At 38.1% G+C, this 9,697-nt stretch overlaps 2 protein-coding genes across 2 annotated transcripts; one reads left to right on the top strand and one right to left on the bottom strand.

Annotated features, from left to right (window-relative positions):
* Positions 1-2,168: 2,168 nt before the first annotated feature.
* Positions 2,169-4,109, top strand: LOC129884890 (pectinesterase 4). Its single transcript, XM_055959166.1, has one exon. It carries the CDS (start codon positions 2,169-2,171, stop codon positions 3,978-3,980), a length of 1,812 nt encoding a protein of 603 aa, XP_055815141.1. The 3' UTR covers positions 3,981-4,109.
* A 2,581-nt stretch (positions 4,110-6,690) lies between these two features.
* Positions 6,691-9,697, bottom strand: LOC129887075 (uncharacterized). Its single transcript, XM_055962029.1, has 4 exons — positions 9,371-9,697; positions 8,544-9,118; positions 7,160-7,675; positions 6,691-7,017 (listed from the first exon to the last, which is right to left on the bottom strand). The coding sequence occupies exons 1-4, from the start codon at positions 9,600-9,602 to the stop codon at positions 6,889-6,891; spliced, it is 1,452 nt and encodes a 483-aa protein (XP_055818004.1). The 5' UTR covers positions 9,603-9,697; the 3' UTR covers positions 6,691-6,888.

The following is a 9,697-nucleotide window of genomic DNA, read 5'->3' as shown; positions in this document are numbered from 1 at the left end:
ATGTACTGCTTATGGTCTAGCAGTAAAAGAAGGTGAAGTTGATGCTGTAGGAGTGTCAGTCTCAACACTAGAATCTCTAAGTCTCAGAGTAGATATGTAAGGAGACTGAGATCCGGGAGATGGAACTGTGGGAGATGGAGTAGACGATGATGCTACTCTTTGGGGTCGAGCAATAACCTCTATGGGTAGCTGGTAGGTCTGACCATATGAAGTATATCTGACCTGTGAAGAAGAAGAAGCGTCGCGTGGTCGGCAGAACTGACTATGATAAACTAAATGATCCATAGTCCCAAAAGGCACACATGAATATGTGTAGGACTAGCTCGGCGGTGCTGCATCTCCGATGCTGAAGAAATATGTCCTGGGATATCCTTAGGATCAACAGGTCTCCTATACTTCTTTTTACTTCTTCCAGAATGGCTAACCCCAAGATAATTTCGGGGTCTATCGCCATCACCAGATGACATCTGTATGTAAAGTAACAATACAATATATAAAAAAATATAAATTAAATAAATTTAGGGGTAGCGAAATAAATAATTTACATACTAGTTATAATCTACCACTCTATTCCTTCTCGCTTGTTTCATTTTCGTCATCCTTCCATCCCTCCTCCTCAGTTGTTTCATATTCATTGTCATCCCATTCCTCCTCCTCAAATGATTCATATTCCTCGTTTACTTCTTCCTCAACATGTTGCATTATAAGTTCATAATCAGAAACCTCTTCTAGTATGTGTTGAGGATGTTTTAGTGTGGTTTCCAACTCAACATCAACTTGTTGTTGAACAAGTGCAACATCATTTTGGTACGCCACATCTAATACATTCTCAATTTCAATTCTTCTCACAGGCTTTATCTTAATAACAACCCACCAATCAGCCTTATCTCTACGCAATGGATATGGAGCGTAATAGACTTGCTTAGCATTTTAGGCAATGATAAAAAGATCATAACTTTCGTATTGTCTAGTGTGCTTAACTTCAATTATATTATGATGTTGGTCCACCCTTGTGCCTATGTGTGATGGGTCAAATCACTTACACCGAAATAATACTATCTTTTTTTAGGTTAACCTGAATATCTTACTTCAATAATCTCTTGAATGACACCATAATATTCAACATTTTGGTCATTACCGTCGACATCACCTTGAACACACACACCACTATAATTAGTTTTCTTGTGCATAGAAACTTCTTCAGTTTGAAACTTAAAACCATTCACACAATATTTACCATTGTTTTTTGAATTGTTTTTAGTTGTGAGTGATTAATTGTATCATGATTCATGATGTTTAAGAGGCTATATATATGTAGTATGTCCTATATTTGTCCCAACTATTGATTATAGTTCATATTTTAACGTATAACATATTGGCTTTCCAATTAAGAAAGTTGGGAGGGTCAAATAACTCAAAATGTTTGTGCCAAAGATCAGTGTGGAGGTTCGGCCCCAACTGGATGGAGCTCTTGCTTGTCGGCTTCGGGCTCTTAGCCAACGGTTACCGTCAAACCCTTCCACGGATCACTCACCTACTTACCCTGAGACCAATGATCTTGAAGCAGAACCAGGAGTCCTCTGCGATTGCATTCAAGGCACGATATTTAACTTAGAGAGCTGATCTTATTTTGTAAGCCTAGACTATGTTTACATTTCTCCACAAAAACATTTAACTTACGTGTAATTATCAATTTTTATATTTTACAGCTTACGTTAATGTCAACGTACTACTAATTACTACTATTTTAATGGTGTAACATTGAAATCTCTGGTCAGAACATTTCTTCAAATTTAGTTACATTCAAAGCCACTCATATAGGTATTTGAAAATTCTTGGTTATTCCATAATTTTAGATGTTATATTTAGTATAACAACGTTAATTGTTCCTACATGTTCGTGTTGCCATGCAAATTAAGGTTACTAATCTCTTTCCTTAACACTATAAAAACATTAGCATAACATCATAATTCAATCATCTATCTTCTCTTCAGTTTACTAATAAAACAATAAACACCAACGAGAGGAGTTACCTCGTTGTGACCACTACCATCTTTCCTTTTTTCCTTCCTATAAATTATTCTTTAGGAAAGAGGGAAAGAATATTATCAAAACCAAAAGAAAAAAATAAAAAATTAAGAAAAAGAGATACTATAAGAGGAAAAAAAATGGTGGGGAAAATCGTGGTTTCGTTAGTATCGTTGATTCTTCTAGTTGGTGTGATAATTGGGGTTGTGGTGGTTGTGAACAAAAATGGAGACAGCAAAGAACATGAAAGCACAAAAGTTCAAATGAAGAAAGTGCATGAGTTTTGTCAGTCTACTGAATTCAAAGATCAATGTGCTAAGTCACTTGAAAGTGTAGCTAAAAATGAGTCAGCTACAGTTCAGGATTACCTTGTAGCTGCCTTCCAAAACACACTTGATGAAGTGAAAAAGGGTCTAGCTGAGGCTGGAAAGACTAATGTGAACAAAGAGAGTGACCCTTACAATCATATGGCTGTTGATGATTGCAAGCAGCTCTTGCAATTCGCTATCGACGAGCTACAGAATGCACTCGACTTGGTTGGGGAAACTGACACTGAGTCACTCCATGAGTATACCCTTGATCTGTTGAATTGGATTGGAGGAGTTTACTCTTACCAAAGCATATGCCTTGATGCTATTGAAAAGCCAGAATACAAATCAGCTATTGAAAACGGACTAATGAACGCTACTCAGCTCACCAATAACGCTATCAGCATCCTAGCAAAGATGGCTGATGTGTTGAAATCATTCAACATTCAAATCCCTGAAGGTTTTCTGGATGGTAACAGCAACAGCTCTCCTCATCGTCGTCTGTTGGATTTGAACAAGGTGGATCAGGACGGTTATCCAACATGGTTCAAGGCTGCTGACCGTAAGCTATTGGAGAAAAGCTCAAAGAAAGGAAAAGGAAAAGGAAAAGGAAAAGGAAAGGGCAAAGGTGGTGCTGCTCCAGGAGGAGGTCCTCCACTTCACCCAGTCGGATCAGGTCCATTAACTCCTCATGCAGTGGTTGCCAAGGATGGAAGCGGCAAATTTAAGACTGTTACCGATGCTCTCAAGGCTTACCCAGCAAACCATCAAGGTAGATACATTATCTACATCAAGGCTGGTGTTTACGTCGAACAGGTCCTTGTTGACAAAAAGCAACCAAACGTCTTCATGTATGGTGACGGTGCAGGGAAAACCATCATCTCCTGTGACAAAAATTTTGGACTGATGAAAATCACCACCATGAATACTGCTACAGTAGGTGTTAACAGCGAGGGATTCATAGCTAAAGGAATTACATTCCGCAACACTGCTGGTCCAGATGGGCAACAAGCTGTTGCACTTAGGATCTCCGGAGACAGGGGAGCAGTATTCGACTGCAGCATAGAGGGAAACCAAGACACCCTATACTACCAAACATTCCGCCAATTCTACCGCAACTGTGTAATCTCTGGTACCATTGATTTCATCTTCGGTAGGGGATCAGCTGTGATCCAGAACAGTGAGATCATTTTGAGGAGGCCTAGAGGCACTAGCAAGAACACCGTCACAGCTGATGGAAGGGAATTAGCTGGACAAATTGGTGGGGTAGTATTGCAGAACTGCAAAATCGTACCAGAACAATCATTCTTCGCAGATAGGTTCAAATTTGAAAACTACTTAATGCGCCCATGGAAGCCATACTCCACCAATGTTTTTATGGAATCCGAAATTGGTGACCTCATTAGGCCTGAGGGATATATGTTGTGGGATCCTAAAACTAAATACGAAGAGACATGTGAACCTTATGAATATGCAAACAGAGGACCTGGTGCTAACACTAACCAAAGGAGCAAACTCTTCAAGAAGTTCAAGGTTCTTAGCCCACAGGAAGCTACTAAATACACTGTTGGCACTTTCCTTCAAGGTAATGCATGGTTGCCTGGAACCAGTGCACCTTTCTACCCCGGTCTTGGTGGAAAATAGATCATCATCACAAACAAACATTCATCATTTACCTACTTCTCAACCACGGACTCGACCCCCCCCCCCCCACCTCCTCCTATAATTCAATATTCTTTCATTTTTTGTTGGAGAAGCTAGCATCCTTTTTTTTATAAAAAAAAAAAAAAACTAGGAATAATATATTTATGATTTTTGTGTATGTAACCAATTCTTTTATTAATAAAGTCAAATTAAAATTTCAATGTTATTTCTTCTTCTTATATATATATATTGTCCGTCCTTATCGATCCAACTGATTCCCCTATGTTTTTTTCCTTCATTGTATAAAAAAAGTCATCCACAAGCACCATATATATAATATAACAAGAGATAATTGGCATCAATTATTATTTGATTATCTGAATTAGTCATATTTATATTTTAGCCGCCTTCTTTTTAAAAAAAAAAGAATCTCATGCCCGCTCCTCTTTTATCCTCTTCCACGTGTCCTTTTTTTTTTTTCTGTTTCATTGCATCATCTTATTCTGCCAATAAACTCTATATTCATTTTTGATTTATGGTTCCACATTTCTGTTCTTTTTTTTTAATTGGTAACTAGAACAGGTTTTATTTACCAAATTCTAGTCCCTGAACTGTGTTACTGGCAGTTCAGGGGATAATAGGATCCAGTTTAAAAGAATAAATATTATGGAAAAATTAAGTTTAAGAGGGAAATAAGGCACTCGCATAATTTAGGTATGTAACTAACAATTTCACCATACAGGGAATTTCTTACCTTATCCCAATGATCTTATGGGCTCGTCCCGTGAGGCCAATGTGAAAAGAACCTTAAAACCACATATAAGTTGCTATAAAGAAAGATGAGATTTTAAATGGCCTGCTTTACAAGTATTGTACCCATAAAAAACAGGTGCAGCAGCGCAGTTGCTGCTCATTGCAAGAGAGACTATGCAAGGTAAGACTGGTCAGGTTTTTTTTCGGACCCTGCGCATAGTGAAAGCTTTAATGCATCGGGCTACCCTTTTACAATTTTGAGATCACTCTATGAATTATATGAACACAAGCAGAACCAACTCACATCCAAGGAAAAAGAACATACGAGTCATCAGACAGTTATTCAGCTAAGTTGTTTGAAGTTCCTCCTGCAATTTCTGAACTGCAGCAACTGAGTTTCAAAGCCTCCATCCGAATACCTGTTTGTTCTTTTCGTCCAAGAAGAAAAAGCAGAATGTATGGAAAGACCGCACTTCACCCACATCCACTGTTTACAAGAGATGGATAAAGGTAAGGAGAATTCATATCATGGAGAAAAGACCATCATCTTCAAACACAAATTAATAAGAAGTGTAAAGTAGTACTCTCACACTGGCTGATCTCTAGGCTTCATTTGGATATCAGTCAATCTGTCATCTCAAGTTCCCTGCAGATATCTTGAGATTTGATAGATCATATTAAGGATTGCATTCAAAGCCAAATGAAAACAGCATAGTGTGTGACGCCACTGAATTAGTGCTCATATGTTTTTTTTTTGATTGGTAACTTCGGAGTTCTGATGGTATCTGGTGCATTAGTGCTGGTATGTTAGTGCTCATATGTTTTTTTACAATCTCTACAGACGAGCAGATTTCCTCATGAATGTTCCCAGAAGGAAACTGCAGCAGAGTAAACAGGTTGAAGCCATGAATCAGTTTACCTAAGTGCTTGGGAGTCGAGGCAATAAATGTACATTTCTTATCCACTTCATCATTCTTAGAAGGGTGGACATGGGCATATTCCACATGCACTAGTTTAAGATATCGATTCCACACGTATAGCTCCATAATTCCATTCAAGGTAGTAGCCTGAAAGAGGCTAGTTCTGCAGAAACATTATGAAATGCATTTGTTTACTTTACTTTATAACTGTCAGAGGCAAAGAGTTCTCACAGGAACCTTTGGTTTCAAAAATACTATACAATCATTTGATGCTACACAGATATAACACACAGGTTTTTCAGCATGAAAGGAGTATCCGCATTACATTGAAGGGCATGTTAGAATGACAGTACTGAAGGATTTTGAGCATGAATAAGCTTAACTTGCAATAAGATCAGAAAGATCAAACGTGTGACTATTTGAAGTTCCATTAGCACTTACTATTGTCTTCCACCCTCTTCATCAATCACTTTCCATGGAATATTCTCAACCTACCATAAGCATTTATAAAATGATAAGCACACACTCCATACCACTATGAATTTGCATATAGCATAACCTTGAGTTCTTGAAACAAAATTGTATAACCAAAATGTGCAATAAAGAAGTCAAGGCAATCTCTTCTTAAAATAGCCCACCACTTCCATAGAGTGATAAGTAGATAAACTGCAGCACTTGAATCAAATTGGCATATGGAAATACTCACAAGTGCAAGAGGGGAGGATTGCCATAGCCAAAGATCTAGCATAATCCACAACATGTTTTCGATTTGTTACTTTTCTGATTCTTATAGAAACAGTATGCTCTATTTAACAATAGACATCACAAGAAGTACGTAGATTTTACACATATATTTCTTGTTCATCCATAAAGTACAGAAGTATCAGGTTCACTTCCAAGGCCATTGTGCTATAACGTTCATCCTACCAGAAGCCAATGCTATCAAGGGAAAGTTAACATCCGGAAAATCCACGAAAATAAAGCAAAAACAAAACAATTCTTTTTCTTCTGTTCCAGTCTCTTCTGAGTCAGGGAAATAAAGAAACAAGAGTTGCAATGCAGATCTAGTATAGAAAGATGAAGCTTTGCACATCAAGAATGACAAATCCTTGTTACAATGTTACAGTTACTAGGTGTAACATAATTTGGGTACAGTTACAATATTACAGTTACTTGGTGTAACATAATTTGGCTACAGTTACAATGTTGAATGGAATGGTAATACAATTTTGGTTTTAAGAGGTAAGTAAAACATCAAAATCGCTCAGAGTCCATTCTGCCACTTCATCTTTGTCGCTAACAAAAATTTCTGTTCCCACATCCAGAGATGTCCATATTCTTCTAGCAGGAGGTGTACCTGGATCCTGCAGCCAAAAAGAGCAAGGATGGAATCATACAGGTTGGTCGGATCACTTGTTATTCAATCTTAGTGTTTGTGCATTTGTGTCTGATTCAAACATGGATTTTGCACACATTTAATCCAAGAAAGTTAACAATTCCACTTACTTGATAGAAATAAAGTCTGCTAGAAAGGCCACCGACGTCAAGCTCCCAGGTTCTTCCATCCCCAACCCACCCGTCTCCTTGTTTGGTTGGATATCCATAGTCTGCCCATATTGGATGAGGCAGCAACTGAAGTAGCTCCTGTGCCTGGGGATTACTGTAAGGATCACATGTGCTATATGGCTTTTCCAAGTGCTCGGCATTCCCAGGCGCACAATAATAGTGATAAGCTGAGTAAGGGAAGTGAGAGGTGTTATTCCGGTAGATTTTGGTATTGTTTGGTGTGATGTGGAAAGGTGGGCAGTTGCCAATATTTGTGGGGCTGCACCAAGCTGCAGTTTCTGGATTAATGATCATTTCGCTGTATCTTGTAACATCAGTGAGCACATCTCCATCACATGGAGCACCATTGTTTTTCCAGCAACTGCCAATATCTATCAAGTAAAACTGACTCTTGGGTCCTCCCCCTACCTTGACATCCAAGGTCAATTTGACCTTAAAATTAGGTGACTCTGGCAGCTGAAAGAAAAATAATTATGCTGTTATCAGGAGTAGCATTGAAAGATAATGAAATTAGAAGAAATAAAACAGATTTTTCTTCTTTGTATTTTCATTGTGAGATATGGATTAGAAAAATTCTTGTTACCCTGACTCCAGATTTCCTCAAAAGCCATATTAGTATCCTCAATTCTTTGCTAATACTCCAGATAAGCTATTTATATTACTAACACTCCCTCTGCCTTCTACCCATCTCTTTATGGTAACTAGAGTTTCTCTGAATCATGATAAACTATCAGTACTGTCTAATGTACTCCAAGAGTGACAGCAAGCAAGTGCGACCCCGGAAATGACATTAATTTGTAAATGATAATAGGGGTTTAACTGCTGAATACCCCTCGGGCGTCTGGTGACCTACCGGGAGGTTTACAATTAAATTACCTGTTGTGCTCGAAATTTAGTGGTAGAATAAGTCATGATCAAATGATAATGGTAAACAACCATTCAGGGCAAGCCTATTTTCTCTAAAGTGGATATCATGTGGGTGACTACTACTAATTCAACATTTCCATCACTTATTTTCTCTTTGCTATCTTAATTCACCTTTCATGCGGGCCATATGAGTTGACATTACTGATCACACCAAACTAATAGACAGTGACTAAAGAATCATGATTGTTAATAATCCTAATTGCAAATGGAATTTTAATGTCAGGCACCAAACATCTCCCCCTGATGCATAAAGGAAGAATCTTGCTATGGCTCATCCTCCATAATAATGATGCCAGTAAAGGCAAACACAACGTGGAAGATATTTTACAAGGCCTTTTATACAATTTTAATGGAGGGAATTAAAGACAAATTATGAGTATAAAAACAGTGAGCTTACAATTTTTAACATTCCTCTGGTATCATAGTGGTAGCCTCCAGAGAACCCTTTGGTTGCATCGGCCCGAAGATACAACATCAGCCATGGGTACAATTTGGATGTTCTGAGTTTGTGCTTAAATACCCAACCCCCTTTACCAACTTTTTTTTCCCAAACCACCTCAAAAAAGGAACTACTACTACTACCAGTTGTAGAACCCAAATCATAGGTACCATTAAAACCACCCCTCATAGTTTCATCATCAAATAAATAAGTGGGCTGATGAAACAGGATAGGTTGATTCATACATCCCTTCCCAAAACAAGGAAATCTTCCAGGCTTAAAAGGGGGCACTTTTTTCCCATTTTCCGGACAAAGACCAGATTTCGTGTCATAGTTTCCGTTCTTCAACATTATCATCCAAAATTGCCATGGCCTTGGGGTATCATCAACTTCACACAATGAACCCAGATATAGTTCCTTCTCAGCCGCATACAAGTCGGGATCATTCTTAGCCTTGGAACTCAGTCCAGGAAATGACTTCCCAACCCCAAGTTTATTATCAGACTCAGTTACCTTGTGACTCAAAGAATTCTCTGCACATCACACAACCATAACGAAACAAAGCTCAAATAATCAATTCTAGTAATAAATGCCGAAGAAACAACAAGTTCACCAAATGAATGAAACCCAAAACTCCAATAAATAGCAAAAAGTTATTGAGGAAAAAAAGGGATTATTCACATTAAAACTAATAACACCATTAATACCATATTAGCTGCGGCAAATTAAATCTTAAAAAGCTATTATTACTAATCAGAACGGAAAACGGGGAAATGGGGTTTTACCAGAAAGATCAAAGCAATCAGCAGCTCTAGGGCTACCCATTCCAAGGACTTCTTCACCAACTTCATTACAGAAATTCCAAGCTTCTAAAGCTACCCTGAGTCCATCTCTTCTCATTCCCGGATCTCCGACAGCGGAGGAATGACCACTATCAACTCCTTCAGAACAAATTAGAGGAACTATACAAATAGTCGTCAACAAAAACAAGATAAATAATGGAGACAAAATTTCCATGTTGCATGAACAATAAACAAAGAAAGTAGTAGCGGGACTCTTAAGCTCACTATTTTTCTGCAACAGAAAAAAAAAACTGTCCAGTTGAAAAAGTG

Source organism: Solanum dulcamara, chromosome 4 (assembly GCF_947179165.1).
Source record: "Solanum dulcamara chromosome 4, daSolDulc1.2, whole genome shotgun sequence".
Lineage (NCBI taxonomy): Eukaryota > Viridiplantae > Streptophyta > Magnoliopsida > Solanales > Solanaceae > Solanum > Solanum dulcamara.
Note: the sequence above shows the minus strand (reverse complement) of the source record. Positions and strands in the feature narration are given on the sequence as shown.